This window comes from Arvicanthis niloticus, chromosome 1 (genome assembly GCF_011762505.2).
Source record: "Arvicanthis niloticus isolate mArvNil1 chromosome 1, mArvNil1.pat.X, whole genome shotgun sequence".
In the NCBI taxonomy this organism is placed as follows: domain Eukaryota; kingdom Metazoa; phylum Chordata; class Mammalia; order Rodentia; family Muridae; genus Arvicanthis; species Arvicanthis niloticus.
This window is the reverse complement of record NC_047658.1, coordinates 58,317,300-58,341,212: the sequence shown is the minus strand read 5'-3', so window position 1 is coordinate 58,341,212 and position 23,913 is coordinate 58,317,300. Positions and strand designations below refer to the sequence as shown.

Below are 23,913 nucleotides of genomic sequence, written 5' to 3'. Positions count from 1 at the left end.
GGGGCTGTGTGAAGTGGGGACTGGGAGCTGAGCGGTTCTGCAATTAGGATGTAAAGTGAATAAATAAATTAATTAATGGAAAAAGGAGGTAATCTTACCATAGTGACAATACACTTTGGAGATATTGTGAGTGAAATAAGATAGACTATGGAATAAAGATTGCCATGAAAAAGACAGAGAACATGAAGATTTAGTATTCAGTGGGTATAAAGGTGTAGTTTTTCAGATGAGTCCCTGTTAGCAAAACTCTACTGAGCCACTAAAAAATTTCAGAGGGAAAGTCATTGCATGTTAAATGTTCTTACAACAGTGACTGATAAAAGAGACATAAAAATGGATGTTTCTGCTGCCCTAATAGGATAGAGGTCTTTGCGTAATTTGAAATTGTTAGAAACATTGATGAAGTAAAACGGCTATTTCATTATAGAGAAGAACAAAGAAATTGTATAGAAGAGGATTTTCCTGAGTGGAGGATGTAAACGTAGGTCTGAACATACTGATGTCACTGTGCCTGTTCTGACTGGGGAGCTGTCAGAGGAGATGTATAGTCTCCATGTAAGCACTTCATAACTGCCACTGTTAACAGCTCACTAAATTATCCACAGAAGCTCTAGTAAAAATTAAAAGATGCTAATTTTTGGAACATTCTGTGGACCTTCTTGTGTCAATGATGTACGGTTTCTTGTGCTTGAATACTTTTATCTATTTGGTCTGCTGAGAAAAATCCTTTGAAATTTTACTCTTTAGAGTTTTTTTTTTTTTTTTTTTTTTTCTGGGCAGTATTATGAAATATTGTCCTTACCAATTTGTGTCTGTGTTTTCTTCTTTCAGTTTTATTTAAATGAAGATTATTCATGTTTTTTCCTTATTGAAAATAGGTATTTTTTTCCTCACATAATATATCCTAATTTTAGCGTTGCCTCCCTCTACTCCTCCCAGTTCCCCAAGTCCCTCTCATGTGGATCCAATCCTCTATGTCTCTCATTAGAAAACAAATTGGCTTCTAAAGAAGTAGAATAGAGTAAAATAGAACAGAATAGAAAGTAATGAAACAAAGGAACAAAAGGGCAAGAGACCAAGAAAAGGCTCAAGAAACAGAGACCCAGTTCTTTGCACTCAGGAAACTGTAAATGTTAGTTCTTTTAAGAAGTCCGACCGAAGCTCAGAACAGACCACTCCAGACCAGGCGGTTCCAAGGGAGAGGAGGTTTATTCAGGGGATAGGGCAAAGGTGGGGAAAGGAAGGTGGAAGAGATAAGAGAAAAGAGAAGTAGAGGCCAGCCATGACCACGTGGAGAGAGAGGAAGGTGGGGGAGGGGACAGAGAGGCAAGAGGGTAAGAGAGAGAGAGAGTAAGAGAGTAAGAGAATAAGAGGAAGAGGAGGGGGCAAGCAGCCCCTTTTATAGTGGATCGCCTACCTGGCGGTTGCCAGGTAACTGTAGGGAGGAGCATACTTGGCTGTTGCCAGGTAACTGGGGAGGTGGAGTTTAGATAGAATACTAACAGTAAACACACTAAACTAGAAGCCATAATAAGTAAGTTCAGGACCAGGTATAGGCTAATGCAGCCCCTCTGCATGCTGCTTCAGTATCTGTGAGTCCATATGTGCTTTTATCATGTTGAATTAAAAGGTCTTGCTTCCTAACTGTCCTCCATCCCCTCTGGCTCTTACACCTTTTCTGCCTCCACTTTATCAGGGTTTCTTGAACCCTGAAGGGAGGGATTTTGTGAAAGTATCCCATTTAGAATTGAGTGTTCCCAGTCTCTTATTCTCTGTATAATGTTCGACTATGGGTCTCTATATCTGTTCCCATATGTTGTAGGAGGAAGCGTCTCTGATGATTCCAGATCAAGGCACTCATCTATGTTTGTAGCAGAATGTTATTATGAGTTATTTATTGCTACATTAAAAATACTTTTTTGAATTGTAATATTTGGTTTTATCCTAGGACACTGGGCTATCTAGTCTCAGGTTCTTGGTCACCCAAGCATTGTCAGGTATGGGTTCCCATCTTGTTGAATGGTCCTTAAGACAAATCATATATCAGTAGGTTACTCCCACAAGCTTTGTGCCACCTTAGCATATCTTGTAGGTAGGACAGCATTGTATATCAAAGTGTTTGTGGTTGGCTTGGTGTTTGTTTCTTCTTTAGTAGGTTGTCAAGTACCTTCCTGTACTAAAGCGTCTAGAATGTAGGGGTAATGGCTCCATGTAGGCAACAGATTGAGTTCTCCATGTTTGATGAGTTGTGTGTGTGTGTTACTTGCAGCAATGAGGCCTTGCTCTCGGTCTGTGGGAGCAACCTATAGGCATCTGCCTGTATTGTTGGGGGATTCCCAGAGAATCCTTTTGGCTAATTACTTAATGAGATGTAACTGGATCGAATCCTGGGACTGGAAGCTTTAAATCATTATATCTTTAACTTCTTAACATCTTAAAAAGAGTGTTTAATTCCTGGTTGGGAAGTCTACAGCTTTGTCAGCAAGATTTACAGTGGTACAAAGGACAATACTGATTGTTCAAGGTCACAAGTCTATTTTTTGCTAGTTCTTTTTGTTTATCTCTTTTGTGTTTTCCTTTCATTCCTTTCTCTCCTCTCTCTCTCTCCTCTCTTTGTTTCTTTCTTTGTTTCTTTCTTTCTTTTTTTGGTGTGTGTGTTATTGTTTACATTTTATTGCTTGACTTCCTAGATTTTTATAAATCTGCATATAGATTTGTTGTAATGAAGTATTTATCCACTTTACTTTTATTTGTTGCAGTTTTACCTAGAGGGCTAAATACTACATTAAATATTCCTATTTTAAAGTAGGTTCAAGTCTTGGTTTGCTCAGAGCAGTGCAGAAGTAAATAATCTAAATGTGAGAACATTAAACTATATGTCAGTACCACTTAACTCTAAAAATTGTCTGTTTATGTAAAAGTTTCAAACTGTGAATATAAAAAATATACCCCCTGCACTCCTGAGTGAATGGAATTCTAATATTTTGTTACTGTAATCATCTCTGTTCTAGTGTTCTAGTTTTGTTTTTTTCTACAAAAAGAAAATTTTCTTCTGTTTCACTTGCTGATTTTTCTTTGTCATAATTTGACATTTCTGTTTTTTAAAGTATTTCAGTATTGCCTTACACATATTTTTTAAATGCCGATTATGTATCTACATTGACAGATTTTCTAATAGTGACCATTTAAACTCCTACGACAACTATGTGGCTTCGTGAACTATCGGGAATTGATTCAATCTCACATTTTGAAAGACTGAATGCAGATAATAGACATAAATTATGAATAGGTGTTAATCTAGTTTTTAAAATTCTAACTCTGTCTGGGATATTTTGTGTTTGGTGATAGGTAGTACATAAAGTATGCTTGATACTGGTAGTGTTCATCTCTAAGTATTCTTTTAGTTAGAAACTTCCAAATGAAGGTATTTGTCTTGGATATATATTTTTTCTTTTTCTTTTTTTTTCTTTTTCAGAGAGTAAAATAAGTCTTCACTTAAACATCTTTGATTAGTTCTGTTCTTTTGTTCAGTTGATTTTTCTCATTTTTATTTCATTTTATACTTTTGCCTTTTATTACATTTATTAGTAAGGTATTTTAAAGATTGCAATTATGTAATTGTTTTCTGTCTCTTTTGCTTCTTTCTTTTGAACATTTTGAAGCATAGTGACAATCACATACTGGTTAATAGCTACTTTATCTTCTAAGTATTTTACACATGAGAACATCCATTTTGACTTACTATCTTTATGCTTTAATTATTTCTTGTTAGAAGCTATTATTCTTGCATCTACCTTTGTTTTGTAATTGCCCCTGTCACCTCTCTTCATGTATCATGCAGTGATACAACTAGATTATTCTTTCTTATGGGTTTCACAATTTGCTTTTTGGCCTTGTCATCAGCAGCACTTTCTTTAAGGTACTGATCTACATTTAGTCACTTAAGAGTTGACAACAGCCCCTTCATAATTTTTGAAAATTAAGTTCAGACTTTTTTAAAATTAAAATAATAGGTATTTACACTAACTTCTTTTATTCTGGTGAGCCAGAACTAGCCAGGATGGTCCACAGATTTTGTTTCTGGTTTTTTGGGCTACTAAGATTGTACACTTATTTTCTAGAAATAAAAAAAAAAAATCTTTGAACATATTCAGATGACTTCAGTGTTCTTTGGTAGTAAAGTGATATACCTGAAACATGATGGGATTTAAGCTGTTAGAAGAGGCCTTAACTATATGAAACTTACCCATAAATAAATAAAGACTCACATCATTACCTTGACTGTTCATTATTGCAGATGTGTCTTGTAACTTTTTTTTTTATCTAAGAAAATTAATAAGAACCTGGATACGTCTTGTAAGCACAGATTCTGAATCTCCTTCTGCTATATTTGGAATATACTTCACTGTTGAGTTGACATCCATTTGTGCTGTGTCCTGGGTGTGGCTTCATCTCATGCTGTTACAGTTAAGGGACCCAACAAAAATTTCTGAATAAAATAAATAAAAAGAAAAAAATGAATCAAAGTGAAAGAAAATAATATGTTATGGCAAATCCTCTTCTTGATCTGTAAAAGCAAAGTAAATGGGCTAATGCTGGGATGTGAAGTCAGAAAATGGGAAGACAGAGAACAACAGTACTGACCAAGTCCTCCCATGACTCAAGATTGTGCCTACTGGAAAACAGACTAAACTACTTCAGTCTTTGTAAATGTCTGAGAAAATCCTTAGAGAATTACAGAGCAAATTATTTTGAATACTGATTGTAAAAAGTGTGTATACTTTTAACGTGTATTATAGCATTTTCAATGTGTGTTCTAGGAACATGTGCTCTCTAGTGACAAATCACATTTTTAAAAAGTGCATATTTGCATATTAACAACTGGTACATTCTGAGGTGGATACAATAAATTATTTGGAATTATTCTGCTTTTAAAGCCTTTAAAAGTGTAAAAATTTTATGAAATGCTTATAGCTGTTCAGCAGCTCAGAAAAGAAAAGTGTATTAAATTTGTACTTTTGTGGACATAACTTTATATAATTTATAATATAACATGTATCATATTACTTGGCTACCCTAACATGTAAAGTTCACTTTTTAACATTAATTAGTAAGAATATAAGCTAAGTCATACAAATATGCTTCCTATGTATGTACATGAAATAACTAGATTGCTTAAAGTTTTCTATCATTCAAAAAGACATATGCTTTGATTAAAAACCAGGTATATGCCTTTGGTCAGGAGTAAAATTAAATTTAAAATATTTAGCTAAAGTGAAAGTTTAATTTTCCTGTACTACTTCCATCTAGAAATGTCAGAATAACTGAAGAGAGTAATTGAAATTTTCTCCCATGTGGAGTTTATAGAAAAACAATAATTAAAAGTGAAAAAAGAAAAAATAAAGAAAAATATGATAGTTGCTTCAGAATTTCAAATTATCTTGTTATAAATAAAAAAATAAGTTCATGCTCAAGGAAATAGCTCTGTTAATACATTTATATTTTCATACCTAACCATTCCTAGCTGCCTAAAAAGGTAAATGTTTTGAGAATATTTTTCCCTAAAATTAATCATTCATACATAGTATAGGAAAAATGCCAGGCAGAATTTAGTAGAAATCTATGAAAACAAAACAAAACAAAACAAAACTTCTTTTTGTGACATTCAATATCAAACAACTAAGTTGTCCTCAGAAGATAATTTAGAGTTTCATAATAGCTCATGCAGGAGGTTTTCTTGATATACAGTTTAACATTAAAAACAACCTGTTTTATTTCCACACAAAATTGAGCATCATAGATTTAAAGTGTCTGTGAAATACTAACTGTATGCTAAATGTATTAATACTAATTCCACAAATAATAGCTTTTCTACTTCTATATACCAGACACTCATCCATGTACCAGGAGTGTAAGAAATGAAACATCACATCTTCTCTCTTTGTTTCTGTTTTGGTTTAAAAGGATACAAGCTGAAGAGGAATTAAACTATCTGTGATGTTTGGGTAATACATCTGGCTTTGTGTTTCTTGGTCTCTGTGCTTCAACTGGGCTTTAGTGATTTTCTGTGATTCTGATGGAGCAAGTCTTCCTTAAATTTTAGAAGGTGAGTTTTTTCTCTCATTCTTTCAGGTACTTCAGTGTTAGGCCAATTGTGTGAATGGCTTGCTGAAGAGTAGAACACAATGAAGGCTAGAATGTGATAATGTCAAAAAATGGCTACCTTGTTTAAGATTAGTTATAACTTGTGTAATAATGTAAGTGCATTCATTCATATCTTTCATATAGATTATGTCTGACCATAAATATCCAAGGATTGTAAGCATGCAGAGGACTTATTTTTAAATCTGCATTGTCTTTTATAAATCAAATCAAGTATTTGTTCTGCTTTTACATTTTTACTAGCTAGTATTAGAAAATGTGTTCAGGAATCAAAATTAAAATGTGATTTGACAATGTTTTCCCTGGAAAGTTTTATATATACATTCAAACAAAAAGAATTACATACAAAAACATGTGTAGATGGTCCCACAAGTAAATATACCTAGAAATTTACACACACACACACACACACACGCACACACACCCCACTTGTCAATTTTATATGTATAACATTCAACCAGACCGGTAAGTTAAAAGATACTCATGTAATTTGTATGCCTAGCTAAAGCAATCAGTGTTCCCTGTGTTCTTTTTTTTCCAAAAGTATATACTTTAAATTAAAAGGTATATGTAGAGGTCTTTGGGAGGTACAGTATATATGCTTAGGTTATGGTTGATTCATTTTAATTTATTATTCAGTGATTATAATTCAAATGTGTGTTTGATTCATAATTTAAGGTAAAGTTATAACACGGCTATTGCATTCTCAAGAAATACCACTAGGACAACATTTTAAGCATTTAAGGGGGAATAAGCTTGAAGTCACATCATAGTTTGTCTTTTAATGTCTTTCAGAAAGTAACTGGCTTTACAAACACCAACTATAACGTGATTTAGACAACTGGGAAGCAGGCAAGGATATTTTAAAATGCTAAAATAAAACACATTTATACAAGTACAAAGCGAAACAATGCTGATAAAAATGTTAAAATTTATGAAAAAATCATTTGCAATTCACATCAAAATAATTTAACATTCTCTATTATTTTAATAGTACAAGCTGCAACAACAAAAAAAGAACAGATTGTGTACACAGTTTTAAAACCAAATCAGTTCTGAGTGCAGAAAAAATTAAGTACAAGCACTTGTAGCCCACACAAGTATTTTAGTATTGGCACCATCTCTCTAAACATCTATATTCTATATAGATTTCTAATTACAACATCACCAGCAGCTGCCATTGAATTCTAGAAAGACACACAATATACATAGTATATTTGTTCACATTGGGAAGATCAGTGAAATCCAGCCAACTGTTTTATACATGCCCCGTTCTTCAATTGACATCAGAGATTCTCCCAGGCCTCGGACCCTCTTCAAAGCAAATTCTGAATTATCTTTATGCTTTCACTGATCTATATGTTTTTCACAGTATAAAATTGTAAATGGTAGCTATAGAGATTCTGACAGCTTGAGGGTTATTAATAAGCTGTTGCTAAATGTGAACTCATATAATAACTTTGAAGTCTCCAGACCACGTACATTTTGCTGGGAGACTAACACAGGAATTTTTTTTTTCATTTTTTTTCTTTTTTCTTTTTCTTAAAAAGAGTGTTTAATTCCTGGTTTTGAAGTCACAGACTGCAGCAGAGCCATTATACAATGCATTTACAGTCATAATCTGCTCCGAGTCTTTCTGATCACTTGCTGACATATCAGTCATTTCAAAAAAAAACTATTACGTTCTAAGATTAGCATATTTGGAGATTTGCTTTGTCTTTTTCCTTGGTGTCTGTTAATTTTCTTATGAGTTTCCTCTCTAGATTCCCTTCCTGTTCCCTGTCTAACCCCAGCCAAATACAGCCTCTTAGACTGACTCCACTCTTCAACAGGAAGGTGAGTGGATCTTTTAGTTGATAAACTTAATCAAATCTTTTCTTTCTTCCCAGGGCCAATTTCTCCTTCTAGACCACTTTACTGGTATTTAACATTCTCATTCTTCCATTTAGTTTTGCATATTCCAAGTGTTTATCACTGGGTACCAGGAACAAAGTGTTATCAAGGAAACTCAGTAAGAATAGGTAGGTACCCAAATATATTGGGAAGTTCATATCCTAGCCCTAAAATAAATATTCAGTTCTCTTTATATTACAGTTATTACTTGGAACCTGGTATTAGAAATGGCAAAGAGAGAGTTAGCATCATTCCAAATTAAAAGATTTCTAAGATGTATTACTGGCATGTGCAATATACAATGTCGTCAATGGAATGGCAAATGTTATGGTAACATACAGGAAAAATAATTTCATTTTTCTTTAATTGAGTGAATTTTATTATAGTTGACTATGATATCACAAGGAAATTATAGATGGGAATTGCATTAAACTTGAATTTCTAGTGCAACTCTCCATAAGGTGGTAAATTTTTTTGACAACAATGTTATGGAAATCATAGAAAAAGGATTTGTTCATGAAAACTATCAAAGGAATAAAACACACACAAAAAGAAAATGGAAAACCAAGGTCAATAAAATAAAATTTACTATTCTGAAAGCAGAACATGTATAGAAAGATATTAACATCTAAGAAATCAGACACTAACCCCAGGTGAATGCCACTTATTGGGTGGATTCCAAGGGAAATTGACATTTCAGAATATTTACTTGGGTTTTCAGGTAGAAGCAGGCATTTTCTTTTAATGAAGCTATGAAAGTTAGCTTGATTTCTTTTCTCTTTCAAGAATCTTATGACTATTTGGGATCATATTGCTACAATATTATTTTCATATCTGATTCACTTTAAGATAATATGTTTGTGAGTTATTGTTAACTTTTAGTGTGTTAATGTGGAAGATTTGATTTAAAATTTCAAATAAGGACAGGAATCAGAAAAGCAATGTCAATAGTTATGACAGTCTTAAATATTGAAAACTGGAAAATGGCAGATTAGGCCAATAAATAAACTTTACTGTTTCAATTTGTTTTTAAATCAGATGGTAAACAAACAAACAAACAAAAACAAAAACCCCAAACCCAATAACAACAATAAAAAACAACCCCAAGACAATATGAGAGAGAGAGAGAGAGAGAGAGAGAGAGAGAGAGAGAGAGAGAGAGAGAGAGAGAATATGATATCAAGGATATTGAAATAAGAATTTTAAAGTTCTATTTAAATTTCTCTCTGCCAAAAATATACTTCTGTCTCATGGCAAATCTTTCTCATAAGGCTCTCTTTAGTATAAGGCTGGGCCAACTGAACTTTAAATTCATAGAATACCTCCTCCTTTTATTACTATCTTTATTTAAAAATCAAAACCATTTGGTACCTGAGGATAGCTGCAATGTGACTAATAAAAAGATGACCATAGATTCAGGTCTTGGGTTACAGTTTCTATCTATATGAGCCCACCAAAATCCTGTATGTTCTTATTGTAACTCTAAAACTCCTTTCTGCAGTATTTAAAAAGTGACAGTATGAAGTGCACAAAACCACGCTAATAACTATTTTAAAAAGTAAAGGATTAGTAATTGCTTTGTCTTTTTTTTGGAATGGCTGAGAAAGACTGTGGTTGATATTAAGGTTCCTCTGTTTTAGTATTCTGTATTGCTTTGAAAAAAATCTACATTTGTCATAGTTCATAGCTGCCCCATGTAAGCAGCCAAGAAAAGATAAAATCACTACTTATGGGCATAGCAAAACACTTACTATGCTGACTTTCCTGTATTGAGATTCTGTTACTCTTATTAATTTCCACATCAGTCCCTCCAATTGTAACATCTTCATCAGGTCTATGGACCACTCATCTAGAGGTGGGACTGGGGTCAAAACAGTCACCAACAACAGAGGATCTCTTTGTGTATCAGATTCTCAAATAAAGAAACATGGAAGCTCACTGCGTATCTTACTATTTCAGCTGGCTACACTAACGGAAGGGTATTTATAAGGAGTGCCTGTGTATCATGAAAGAGAGCCAGGCTATAGCTCACAAATTATTATTACAAAGAGAATTTCCAGCTACACAATGCACCCCAGTGAGGGAATTAAAAAACAGTGTTCCAGAAAATATTTTTTTTTTTTGCTACTCCAGTATTGATTGGCAACATGGTGAAATAGTCCAGAAATCTTGCACTGGTTTTCTTGGTTAATGGAATCCAGGATGCAGGCTTTTGGAAAAGTATCTCACAGCCTGTTTGGAAAGTCTCTGCTAGAAACTCTCTGTACATTAACACAACACTCACTACCCGTCTGTGTTACTCAGGAGACTCACAAGCTCAGTAAATACTGGGCCCTAGTTACTATTAGCTTCTCAAGCTCTACTACACGGATGGACCAGGGAAGGAAGGAAAAAAAAACCCAGAAAGGTTGACTTTTTGGTCCCAGATACTTTGAGTTAGTTAGAAAATGTACATTCAATGTTTGGTGAATCAAAGACTCTTCTGGGAAAATGAAGTAAACGAACAAGACTGTCCACAGTTGCTTTTTAACTCCACTTTTCTGAGGATGTTGCTTCACACTGTTCCTGCCTCAGAGCAAAGCGCCCGGTATTGTAACTGCTTAACCCACTCCTGGTCAACACTCCAAAAATAGAAGCCCATGTTTTCTAAGGCCACTAGAAGATAATCTGCCAGAAGATGTGTAGTTGGTGTCGTCATAGGCTGTCATAAAATAGCACTATTGATCTCGTCTCCACCGTGTGTGCCCTTGGCATTTTTCACCTCAGGTTCTCTGTTGGGGTGACTATGGGTGTCGCTGCGCCCATCTGTGAACACAGAGGTCTGCTGCTCAGGCCTATTCCAGGGAAGTTTCCAGTGGCTCACAACGATGAAGAACTCTGCGTGTAATCTCTGATGATGAGAGTGTCGTATTTGGGAGAGGATGGGATGCAGAGGGCCGATTCGGAGACTGGAGAGTTTGGGGTGGTGCTCCCCGAGTCCACCGAGTCCCTGAAGGGCGACGGTGGAGTGAGGGCCACCAGCTCCTCTAGATCCGGTTTTCCTGGGGCGGCTTCAGCTCCTGCGGGCGTCTCCTGGGTAGGTGATGCCCCTGTTGCCGGCTGAGCTCCTCCGGTCACCTCTATGGCCGGCAGCGGCTGGATCTCTGCGAAGGTCGTCATGGTCGTGGGCAGCTGGATCTCTTGGGGGATCAGGTAGGAGGAGCAGATAGGGGTACCAGGGGGCCCCGGCGCAGCAGCTGTGGACAACATCATGGAGTTGAGCTCGGTGATGTTGGCAGTGAAGCGCGTCACCACGCTGCTGATCTGCTCCATGAGCGAGCCCTGGGATGAGCTGCTGCGTGCAGCGGTCTCCGAGTGTAGCGACGGCGCATCGTCGTCTGTGCGGCCCGCTGAGCCAGCGAGGTGGCTCAGCGTGCTTATGGGAGATGGCGAGCGCGGTCTGGCAGCCGCGGGGAAGCGCTCCTCTGCTTCTGCCACATCATAAAGAGCTTTGGGGCCGGCGTCGGGTGGCTCCGGGCCACCTGTCGCTGCTGTGCATCCTGCGCTACCAGAACCAGTTGCACCGGGACCCGAGCCACCACCTGCCCCTGCCCCTGGCCCGCGGCTCTCTGTGCTCTTGGGAAAGGGTTTGATGACCGCTGTCTGGTTGGGGTTCTCCTTCTTGTTGATGTGGACAGACAGTCGCTGCCACAGGTGTTGCCCCCGGGTGCTCTTCTCATTCTGGGCCCAAGTCACGGATTTTCCATTGGAGCTGTGGAGAGAAAAGAGGGGAGAGGTGACTCAGCATGTGCCTTAGCAGCCTTCCATGTAGCTTCCCCAATGGTGGGAGGTGATGGGGACTTGAGCTGGAAGGTCATTGTGTAGTCCAAGAAGGAATAACCCACCAGGACAGGTGGATCGTTTGTGCTATTACAGCAAGGGGATCAAGTATTAGGACAAAGGACCACTTGTCAGTATTCTGCAGGCATTTAGACCTCATCATGAGCACAGCTATGGTTTGTGCTGCAAATGCAAATGCGGAGGTTGGTACTGTCAGATGTGTATGGAAAAGCTTGGCATTAGAGCCACAGGCTTCTTAGGTTTAACAGCCTCCAGATGGAAACATTATTTAAACCAAGACCTCAACTCACCAGCAGTTAAGAGAGGGAGGGAGAGGTGAAAGAATCAAGATTACCATGTAGTAGGCAGTAGCTCCAGCTCAGCTTTTATTCTGCAGGTAGGTTTATATACTTATGGATTGCTGTGTGAACTTATTTTGAACATGGTTTTATTTAGTCTGGCTTATCTGCTGGAAAATACGAATTTAATGAATACACACACACACACATACACAAATTTCTAATTAATTAAAATTTTCTACACCACAGGAGTTCTTATAACTTTGATATTAGGTCTGCAACTTGAATAATAATCACACCAGAGAAATTGTCGTGTATTGCCTTCAACACCTAGTACAGCAATCTAAAATTGGGGTCTTGATAAATGTTGCCTTGCTGACAGAAGTTCTGACCTTCATGCGTTTTCTTCCAGGCAGTCCCCGTGCTCTGAAGGCTACTCTGATGAGGATGTATATTATACTTCAAATTCAGAATCTGCATTTTTCTTTTCTGCCAAAATGGCTGGTAGCCACCAGAACATAGATGCTCCTGTCAGAAACATTATGGTGGCCAGAGGATAATACCTGTCATGCAGGGATGATCATGGAGGGATCTTTATATGCATCTCCATAATGGGAAACTGGAGATGGTGCCTGATAGCTTTGATCCAGCTAGTATTGTTCTACCCAGTATAAACAAGGCATTAAAGAATAAAAACTTTCTCTCTCAAGCAGTGATTATTAAACTTAGTCTGAGTAACTGAAGTTAATTGTTTATAAGACTCATTCAAGAAATGTATCCCAAATACCACATATGCCCTCAGGAGACTCCAATATTCTGTACTGGGGGTGAAGTATCAATGCATTTTTAATAAGAATTTTATTTTTGTCCTTTCCTGTTAAAGTGACTCTGCTGCATGTGTTTCACAAGCTGAGAACTTCTGATGAGAAGTTGTTCTTGTTTTTTGGTTTCACTTACTCCACTGGCTTCCTTATTGGAGAGCATGGCTGAGTTTGTCAGGCAGAGCCCTCAATCCACCCATTTTGAGGTTTCTTGCTTGTACCTACCAGAGGACCCGAGCTAAGACACTTTCCTGACAACAGACCATCCTTCCCATAGCTTCCTTAGCAACACTCTTCTTGGCTCTTCCTCATTCTGCTTAATGCTACTCTATTATCTCTTGTGCTTTACAGTTTTCCTTTCTCTGCTCCTTCATGTGACCTCGAGTTCTGTGTAATCATATCGGTATATTGCAACCTATTATTCTCCATAATTCAGAGTGTGAGATGATCCCCACTACAACATGTCTGGGAGAATGGATGAGTCATTTCCAAGTTTGCAGACAGCTGTACATCTGTAGTAGCAGAAGGGTGCTGCCAGATGTTCTCTTTCCTTCTAATAGTTTCAGTATTTATCTTCCCACTTTACATTAACCTCACTAGGAGTTTATAATGCATTACTCTTCTCTTCCAAGTGCCCACTCACTTCTGCAGTACAGCACGGAATTGCTCAGGTTATTTATGGGATTTGATTGAAAGGATGGTTGCCTACTAGTCCCACTTTCTGTTACCAGCAGTCTAAGAAACAGGCATCTGGAGAAGGGTAATTAGACTTTCAGGTCACTGCACCCCTTTGAATACAAAGCATGGGTGAGAAAACAGAAGCATAACTGGACCAGCTCTTCCAAGTTTTACCCCAAGGATGCCTTAGTTTCTATTAGGAAGGTTTTGCAAACATCTGCTTTTTAAAGTATCTCTAACATTTTCTTTCTCTCTTCTCTCTGTCTCTCTTTTTCTCTCTTCTTACCTCCTTTTCTCTTTTCCAGTCCCTCAATTTACTATGATAGAATATAACTTTTGTGTAAACACTGACAGTCTTCTATTTCATACATAGTTGATCAGTTAGATAATGCATTGTAAAGCATTTGCATAAATGTGTAAGGGAAGCATCCTAAGTTGAAAGAGAAGGAGCAGGAGAAGGATAAAAGGAAGGGGAGGGAGTGAGGCACACCACACACACACACACACACACACACACACACGACCCGAGAGAGAGAGAGAGAGAGAGAGAGAGAGAGAGAGAGAGAGAGAGATTAACAAGACACCGTGACTAGATATAGAAGAGACCAGAGAAATGGAATCCGATTATGAGCACTTCTTTTCCCTGTAGAACGTGAACAAATTCCTGTCCCCTAGTAAAAGGGAACTTGATAAGACAGAAAACCTACTCAAAACAGTCTGTTTCTTCATAGAATACAGTTTCCACAAAGACAATGACTTTAACTAGTCTGTTCTATGAAGGAGAGTCTAAATAAGCAATTAATGCTGAATTTGACTCTTCAGCTATCAGGTTCAATGTTTGGTGTCAGGAAAGAGATCTTAAAACCTGAAGTTTAATTCTGAATCTGACATCCAAGATGGTTGGAATAGAAAAAGCATTTTCAGTGCCTCATCAAGAAGCAGTTTGTTCGATTGGTAAACGTTGTTTTGAAGATTTAATGAGACAATCTAGGGGAAAAGGTATGGAAAGGAGTGGGTGTTTCTTGTTCCATGTAGCACAATGTGTCAGAAAAAAAAATTGTGTATTTACTGATATTTTCTTTGGGCTTAAGGAAAAAGAGAATTTCACAGAAAGTAAACAGTTTGTTACACCATAAAGTCTTCCCAGTTGTTTCTTCTTTGTCAGACTGGAGTTCTATAGTCCTGTGGCCAAATCTACCTTAAACTTTATTCTCCTTCACTGTTTTCTTGGGTGATCACATCCAGTCCATTTTATTCATGCATGCTCTCACTGTCCTTCCTTTGAAGAGGATATTCAACCAAGTACAAAATCTTTGCAAATGCAGAGGGATATTCATCATCATTGCAACTTCCTCTCAAGCGAAGTAATATATATATATATATATATATATATATATATATATATATTACTTCAATTGAGAGCTTTTGTTTCAACTGCAGGATTATATGTTTATTAATGGACTGAGGTTAAAAAAAAAAAGCAAAGGAATTGTTTACTTGTGTATAGCACTTTACTCTTCCCCAGTGCATGTATTGAGAAGTAGAGAGGGAAGAGACAAAGACAATCGCTCCAGCTGGGGGATGGGGGGTGGGGAAACAAAATACTACTTCGTGTTCTTCCAAAGAGTGTGAACCCCTTACAAAGTATTATATCACATAATCTAACATCTCCCTTTATGAAAATTTTCTCCTTATCACCCAAAGACAAAAGACTGTGATGTTACTTGAGAGATCTCTTTGGGTGATTAGTACCTTTTGTTTACATTTTGGGGCTACCGAAATGGTGCCCTTCACCTGTATTCTCAGCAGTTGCTTTTCATCCTTTCTCTGTAGGACAGATAAATAATTTACTTATTTCAACAGGCTCTGAATGTCAGGTCAGTGACCTCTCCAATTTCCCTATTCATCTGACCTAATTTGAGAAAATTAAAGCATCTTGCCCCAGCATGCCACCATTAGGCAGCACAGATCAGAGTGTGACCATCACAAAGGTCTATGGAGTATATAATGTCCATGTCAATATTAAAATGCATTTGAACATTCTGTGTAGTTCTATACTCCCCAGAGATAATTTATGGTTTTGGTGTCATAAAGGGAAGAATATAAGCATTAACATTTTATTCTGTTGAATTAAAAAAAAATAGTACAAACCCTAACTTCCTTTTTGTTAAATGGTTTATTAGTACCTTCCTAACTTATAGAAATTCAGGCCATAAAAAAATGAAATATATCCCCTAAAAGTTATTTTTTAAATGGTCTTCATTAATGAACTTCTCTTTTTTATGTGTTTTGGTTTTGAGTGCAGCCAGAAGGGAGTTGTACTGCAATCATGTTCTGCCTAAGAGAAAAATATTGTTAAAAACAGCAAAAGAAACTTGGAACATGTTTAGCTAATGGTGCCTATGTAGAATTTTATTAGGAAATAGTATAATAATGAAAAATTCAGAAATTAAGACTATTACAAGCAGAAAATATGCAACAGTGATTATATTGCTTGATTAAAATTTTTGTCAGTATTTTCTATAATTTTCCTTCAACTATAAAATTTGATTAAAAATAGGAATTTAATTTTGTTTACATTTAGACTTTCCAAAAGTACGTATTTTGAGCTTTGCTTTAAAGTTTACATAATGATTTAAAAACAAATAGCAAGCAACATACTATAGTATGTATTATCTGTATAAATTTCTTCAGTTATGGCCTAAATGTATGTAAAAAAGCTATCTTGTTGATATAAACTATTTAAATATCTCTGGTATTGTACATGTTAGAGACTTACATAGAAAGAACACTCAGCTACAAAGAAATGAAGTCAAAGACTGAATTATGAAACACAGATGCAAACTAAAAGTAACACCATCTTTTATGTGTGTGGTACTGTATAGAGAGCTTTTAGGAATGACTTGATTGTCATGGCGCTGGAATCAATGGATCAATGATGTTACTGGCTTTTTAAAAGATGAGGCAACCAAAATTTAATGAGATTAAATGGCTTATCCTACCCAGTTGAGTTAATAAATGGCCCCACGAGACAAATGCCACATCATGACTGATAGTTCTGATTTCAATGCCCAAGACCTTACACCAAATACACAAACACACACGCACACACACACACACACACACACACACACACACACACACAAGTTTTTCTTATTTTATGAAAGAAAAAGTTAGGTCATGTTTGGAAATAGTGTGTGCTTTAAGTAGGTAAGGTAGTCATTTGATCTATATTCTGTTTTATTCCATGCCTCAGTGCCTCTCAGTTACACATGAGAAAAAAAAAAGCTTCTTGTACCTCTTGTTTGTCATTAATTTTAATTGCATCGGTTGATCAGGCACCAACATTTGCCAGCTATAATGACCAGATGCCTCTTGATGGAGACATCTAAAGCCAGCGTCTATATATGCTGATATTATGGGACAGTTGTATCAGTCTTTTTTTCATGCTTTGATTCAACAAAATCACTTTTTCAATGGATGGTGCAGCTTCTAATTACATGAGTAATCTAGAGTCAGACTATCTCAACAATTCTGCTGTTTGAACAAACATAGGCACAGTGGTTTGAATGAGAATGGCCCCACAGTAAACCAAGTATTATTGTCCTGTTAAAGAAAAACAGCAATAAAATGACTCCTAATGACATACTGTTGTACCCATGGATCAGTGCCTTACTTAGCCATCACCAAAAAGCCTTCTTTTGCAGTAGATGGGAACTGGCACAGAGAACCACAATTGGACAATGAGTAGAGAATGAGAGATTTTGGAGCACTCATTTGTAAGTGGATTTCTTTATCTAATGCCTCCAAGCAGGGCTCAGGGGGTATATGCAAAAGATACAGAAAGATTGTGAAGAGTCAGAGGGAAATGAATGAGTCTAAGGAGACAGTGCTATAACAGGACTGATACACACATGAACTCACAAAGACAGTGGCAGCACCACAAGGGCTGTATGGGTTCAACAAGGACTCCCACCTCTAGCCAAGAAGCTATCAGCAATTCATAACCCTTGGCAAAGAAAACCCAATTTTCTCCAGTGGAGTCACACTGGACAAATGAACCATACTTCAAGGCAGGCCCAGGAGTAGATAGCCAACATGAAATGAAGTCAATGGTATTTTTGTAGACTTTCTGTTTCATGTTGCTTTGTTTGGACTTTTAAAAATATCATTTTTGGTCTTTTTATGGTATATTTTAGTTTTCATTTTTGTGGTATGTGGTATATGGGTATGTATTCCTTGGTTTATTTTTCTTTGTTTTTTAGAGAGAAAAAGAAAGAAGGCGGATGGAGTTGAGTGAGTGAGGACAATCTGAGAGGAGATAAGGGAAGAGAATCATGACCAAAATATAGTCTTAATTTTTCCATAAAACATCAGGTAACAAAATTATTAAAATAAAAGTGTTTTCCCAAAGGCTCATATATTTGGATACTTACTCTTCAGTTGATGGAACTTTGGAGGAAGAATTAGAAGGCATGGCATTGATGGAGAAGGTGTGTGATAAAGTAGAGCTTTGCTTTCAAAGACCCATGCTATTTCTAACTAACTTTCTTTGCTTAATGCTGGTGGATTAGATATAAACTCTAAACTATTGCTTCAGTGCCATACCTAACTGCCTGCTGCTATGCTCCCAGCCCCAATGGTCATAAACTTTAACCTTTTGGAACTGTGAGTCCCAAATCCAATGCTTTCTTTTCTAAGTTTCTTTGGTTCTGGTGTTTTATTATTGTAATAGAAACCTCAAGACAATAGGCAACAAATGATAGATGGAATCTATGAGTGACTTTCATTTGTCCATGTTTCTGATATTGTAGATGAGAATTCTTAATAGGGAAGATATTTTTCAACAGTGACAGAAATGAATCTGAAAAAGAATATAGATACAAAAGAAGGCTACTACTCCTTAGTCACAATATTTTGACATAGATGAGTTTTTTCCTTTTCCTAGAACTTTGAAGTGAAGAAGACAGGAAGTAGGAGGCTGCAAAGGGCAAAGACAGTGAGATATTGTGGAGCAGGAGAGCAAGAGTTCAAATTTTAAGGTTTTGACTTAGAACAGATAACAAATTACTTGAAACTCCACAGAAAAGAGAAACCATTGCCAGAAGTAGTAGCCAGAGAAAGATACCCTCCCACAATGGATAAAATGCATCCAGGCTTCAGTGGTTGATGGAGCAAAATGAAATGCTAACAGAGAGAAAAACATTGCTCTCCATCAAGGAAGCAGAATCCAAAGTTCAGAAACCCACAACCAATGTCCAAGAGATACACAATTATCTTGTTTGATTATGGGGGATTGGTGTAGCAGTCAAAGTTTCAGAAGGTAGCATTTGGGCTGTTTTGTTTGCTGTAAGAATTCTGTGTGGGCATCTCTAATTTAAGGATCTCCACTTCCTCCTCCTTTCTTCTATTATTTGAATAACTTACCAGTAAATTGCTTTGAACTTTTCATTGTCTGAAACAGACACATGGTCCAACATGGACCAAAGAATTTAAGCTGATTGTCAGGTATAAATGTAGTCTATAAGCTTGATTAATAAATGAGCAAAGAAAAAAGTACCCATGATCCATTTCTGTTCTATTCTTCTACTGTAAAAGTCTCAGTTATCTAATGCTATGCATTTGATCTTTTTTTTTCCTGCATTGTTTGACTTGAGGTACCATTGTCTATTATTGCCTTGAACTTTTTTCCACTGCTTCACCTATTGGCAGTGTTTCAAATTTAGCACCACTTCCATATAGGAAGATGTTAAAATATAACTGATATTTGCCAAGTTAATTGGTCCCTTAGAGACTGAAGAACAGAGAAGTGATTTAAGCAAGACAGGGTTATTCAAGAGGTAGCTTTGCTAGTATAGGAATGCTGTGCCATGGTGCTAAAGTTTAAATGAGTGTGACAGTGAAAGTGAGATGGATTGTTCTGGTAAGAAAACTGTGGGAATAAAACACATTTTCTTCTGCTCATTGTGGTTTTCCTCTTAGCACAAAACAAACAGACAAAAACCCCACAAAAACCCTTCAGAAAGAGTTCCTATTGAAAAAAAAATTTTTCAGGGAAACATTTGCAACTAAAGTTCAGCTTAATACAGTTTAAAGACTGAGTACTTTAGAAAACAGCTTAAAAAATCCATTAATGTTCATATTATATGTTTGACAGAGAAATATATTCCACCAACTTTTCTATCAGTTCCTGTGATGGGTCCTTTCCTTCCTTTCTTTCTTTACTATCAATGGCTACACATTTCTATGACAATTACACCAAAGATTATTTCTTCTTAAGCCTTTAACTTTTAACAAAATTCTCTTGGAAGAATCACTTTGCCTTACCTTCTGTTTTATAACAGCAACAGGAGGCCTTTTCAAACATTGCTAAAGTACCCGGTGCTACCAGTACCCAGGTTGTTAAGGTACTTGATGCTATCTGTACTGTTAATGCTGCACCCATGTCCCCAGAAAGAGGCAGCACTTTAAAAAGTAGAATATACCATTGAATATGTTTTGAAGTTCAGCATTTTATTGAGTAATTACAGTTTTCTTTTTTAAATTAATTGCTTTCTTTTGATCCATAATTCAGTTACGTGCACTGAAATCTAGAAACTAAAGTATATATCAGACTGACATATACCTTCTAAATATTGTGTCAAGTGTTCCATCTAAGATCAGAAGAGGATTTAGGATTGTATAGGTGTTTCCAAAATAGAAAAATGATAGTTTTTCAGCAGTCACTATAAAACTCACATTGCAATTGAGTAAAGAAACAAAACAAAACAACACAACAACAAACAAACCAAACTAAAAACAACACACAGTTGTTGTTGGTTTTTTTTTTTTTTTTTTTTTTTTTTTTTTTTTTTTTTTTTTTTTTTAATCTGTGGGCTGGTCAGGAAGCCAGAGACTTTGTGGGGAACTCAGCTTGATTATAAAGCTTGTATAAAGCACGGCATTGGAGACAGTAATAGAGTCCTGAAGTAGTGCTCCATTTCAGTAAAACTTCACTGCTCGTGAGGTATTTTTACTTGCGGTATCAGAGTTGACCTTCATGACAGCTCTGTGTTATAACACTTTTCTAAATGGGCCTACTATTTGCAAGTCAACTCCCATACTAACTCTAGAGGATCCAGAGTGCAGGAGCTCCAGTGCTCATAATGGTACCAGGTGTCAAATTGCAGGCTGGGAGGATTAGTGAAATGAAGCAAATTATACAATCCTGAGTGTTCAGCATACATAGGTATTATTACAGTAAATATGAAAATTTATGTGTATGGATCTTAACTAAATTGCTGAAGTCAAAGTGACTGATAGAGCAGCAGGCCAAATCTACAAGGAATATGATGCAGAATGGTGAAAAGCTGTTAGGTGTGGAAAGCTCATTCACTATATGCATAAGGCATCTTGTTTTGTGCGCAAATGATGAGCCAACATCTTAACAGAAAACCATGTTGAAGAATCAAACTGATTCACGAGACACAGAATTAGATGAAATGATAAATTTGAAACTTTGTGTTACTCAGCTTCCCAAGATTTTATCCACATTGTGAAGGAAGAATAAAAGCAGGGAGTACTCTGCAGAATCTAGCGCACACCTGACGTCATCAGAGTTCCAACTTCCTTAGTGTAAGACAATTGTCTTTCTTTTTAGCTTGTCTCACTTCATCAGAAAACATCTTAATTTTTTTCTTCCATTTTATAGGAACTCATGTACTATAGACATGACCAGAAAGAAGGGTGAGAATGCTGAAGACTGGTAAAGCACCCTGATGATGCTATGTAAACTAGATGAAATCAGTTATTCAACTAATTAGAGTTAGCTCTTCAGAAAACTAATGTGAAATAGCAACAATAAAAATTTCCATTTTGAATTCATAAAACAAGCTCAAACTACCTTCCTTTCTTCTAGCACTGGTGAGTGACTACACATCTATGTACTTTTTTAGACTGATAGAGCCCTTTCTCAGAGACAAGTAACTATGATGGTTCTCTTTCATGGGTAAGTAGAAACACATCAGAGCACAGACTCCAGCAAGTGTTCTCTGTGTCCCTATAGAGCATGGAGATAATAATATTCACTTTTGAGCTTTAGCCATTCCTGGGAGAGGGGCGGCATTATGTATGAACTCACATGGCAATACAGCAGGGTTGAAAGAACACCCATGTCTGTAGCACTTCCCTCATTAGAATCTCTTTTACTTCTGCAGTCCAAAGAATTCTGACACACATTTAGATTGGACACTGAAAAGATGAAAAGTTCCACTATATTCAGACACAAGTTCACACACAAACTGTGAATTTAAAGAGAATATAGAAACATAGTACATCATAAAGCTAGTTTGTCAGTAGGTGCATGTGACAATTTAATTCCTTTAGCAGTGTTTGGGTGCAGGAAGGAGGGCAGCAATGAGTAAGTATGGGGGTTAATTTTGACCGTTAACTTGACAGGATTTAGAATTATCATGGAAACAACATCTGGTTAGGTCTATGAGGGATTATCAAGACTAGGTTAACTTGGGTAGGAAGGACCTCCCTAAATATTGGAGGCACTATTCCATGATGTTATGTTCCAACCTGAATAACAAGAAAGCGAGCTGAGTAACACCCTCTGCTTCTGTGGATAGAATGTGATCAATTGCCTAAAATTCCTTCCACACCCACTTCCTCATAATGACCAACTATACCCTCAACATGTGAACCAAATAAACTTTTCCTTATTTAATTTCCTATTTTGTCACAGGGCAGTGAGAAAATTAAAGAATATAGATCCCATCTGTCTCTGGCCCTTGAAATATACTAATGTAAGATGATATGACAGGGTTGGTTCTCTTGTCACTACTGTATTCTCTTAAGCAGCCACCAAACTCTGGGGGGATAATTCCAGACAGAAATTTTTCTATCTATTCTGTAATTTCACTGAAGACACCAATCAAACGAGAAGTACAATTCCACATTGGGTTTTTGTGGTCAACTGAGTATCTTTTAGTACTTCACTGGGACTGTGTGTTTAATAAACAGCAGTAAACAAGTCCAAGTCTTTACAGAGGAAAGATAGTGTGAGAACACAGGCCACTACTCTTGAGCAGTCATCTGGGGAGAGTTTAGGAAGAACAGAAAAAGAAAGGAAGCCTTGGCAGCTGCCCAGAGCAGTATCTGTAGGTGTGTCATATACGTCTATTTATCTTCCTGTTAAATCTTTACTTCCCAAGTAAGCCAATTGGAACTAATTATTCTAGCTCTTCTCTTAGAAACTGCTTCCATAAAATGTACTTATATTTTGATCTATTTTTAATGTTCATTTAAAGCTTATTACTTTCATATATCTGTGTACTTATGAGAGCACAAGTATAAACTTGGAAAAATACACTCATCTTGTTAATTTTTGTGCAATTTTTGGTCTTTTCCTCTCCTGAGGCATCCTTAGCACATCAAAATACATTGTTTCCTGTTTGTTTTTTTTCTGCCGCCTTCTTATCTCCTCTTCTTTTTCTCTAAATATTCTATTTGATGCCAAGGATGTGAGAAGAAAAGTTACCATGTAAAGATCCGATTCCCTCTGCTTCTCTCTGGGGCTTAGGGTATTCCTTCTAGAAAAATACCTTTGCTCTCACTTGGACGAGTCCCCCTTTCCTCCTAGGACATAGTCCTGTAATAAGCCCTGTGATTGCCTTGATCACAATCAAAGAAATGAACACATAACTTGAATATTATTTTGCTGATGTAGAAATTGTGGACTATTCTTGGAGTGCTTATTAAAATAGCTATCTCTGTACATCTGAATCTGACCCGAGACACTTGACCTATTGGATTTTCTATGCCTCAGCCCCACACTCTAGAGCCTACTGTTTTCATCCCCAATTTTTATGTTAGTCAAGGCAGCCTTGTGAAAATCTAATCTCTGGACTGTCTGGATCTGAGAGTTCTAGAGTTGATCAAAAATTTCTGAGTCCACTAAATGGAATAACTGGGAATTAGTGCTTATGTTAAGTAGCTCCACAGAATCTTCCAGATGTATAGCTCTTTCCAAAATGTCAGTTTGTAATCTGACTAAATTGGAATACTGTTAGATAAAAAGAGTTTGAGGTTGCACACCCATGATTTTCTCCAGTGTGCTTGATAGGCAGCCATGTGTACTGGATTCGGAATGTCAGTTCTAGGCTTCATATCAGAAGTAACTCTGGACAGAACTATCTAGCTTTAATTACATGTTATGGTTGTTCTCTTGTCTACTCCAGAGCTGCTGGATTATTTTA

At 36.7% G+C, this 23,913-nt stretch overlaps 1 protein-coding gene and 1 long non-coding RNA gene across 5 annotated transcripts in view; one reads left to right on the top strand and one right to left on the bottom strand.

Annotated features, from left to right (window-relative positions):
- The first annotated feature begins 1,510 nt into the window (after positions 1-1,510).
- LOC143442902 (uncharacterized) lies at positions 1,511-7,995 on the top strand. 2 transcript variants are annotated; one of them, XR_013111513.1, is made up of 3 exons: positions 1,511-1,592; positions 5,965-6,106; positions 7,926-7,995. It is a non-coding gene; the product is annotated as an uncharacterized LOC143442902 (long non-coding RNA). The 2 variants fall into 2 exon arrangements; XR_013111514.1 differs by lacking the exon at positions 7,926-7,995 and adding an exon at positions 6,958-7,006.
- Grm5 (glutamate metabotropic receptor 5) overlaps positions 6,776-23,913 on the bottom strand; it is a 483,575-nt gene continuing 466,437 nt past the window's right edge. For all 3 annotated transcript variants that reach the window (XM_034485471.2, XM_076937502.1, XM_076937509.1), the window contains one exon: positions 6,776-11,806. In XM_034485471.2, the coding sequence (XP_034341362.1) occupies positions 10,915-11,806 (892 nt within the window). In that variant the 3' untranslated portion in view covers positions 6,776-10,914. The remainder of the gene's footprint in view (positions 11,807-23,913) is intronic.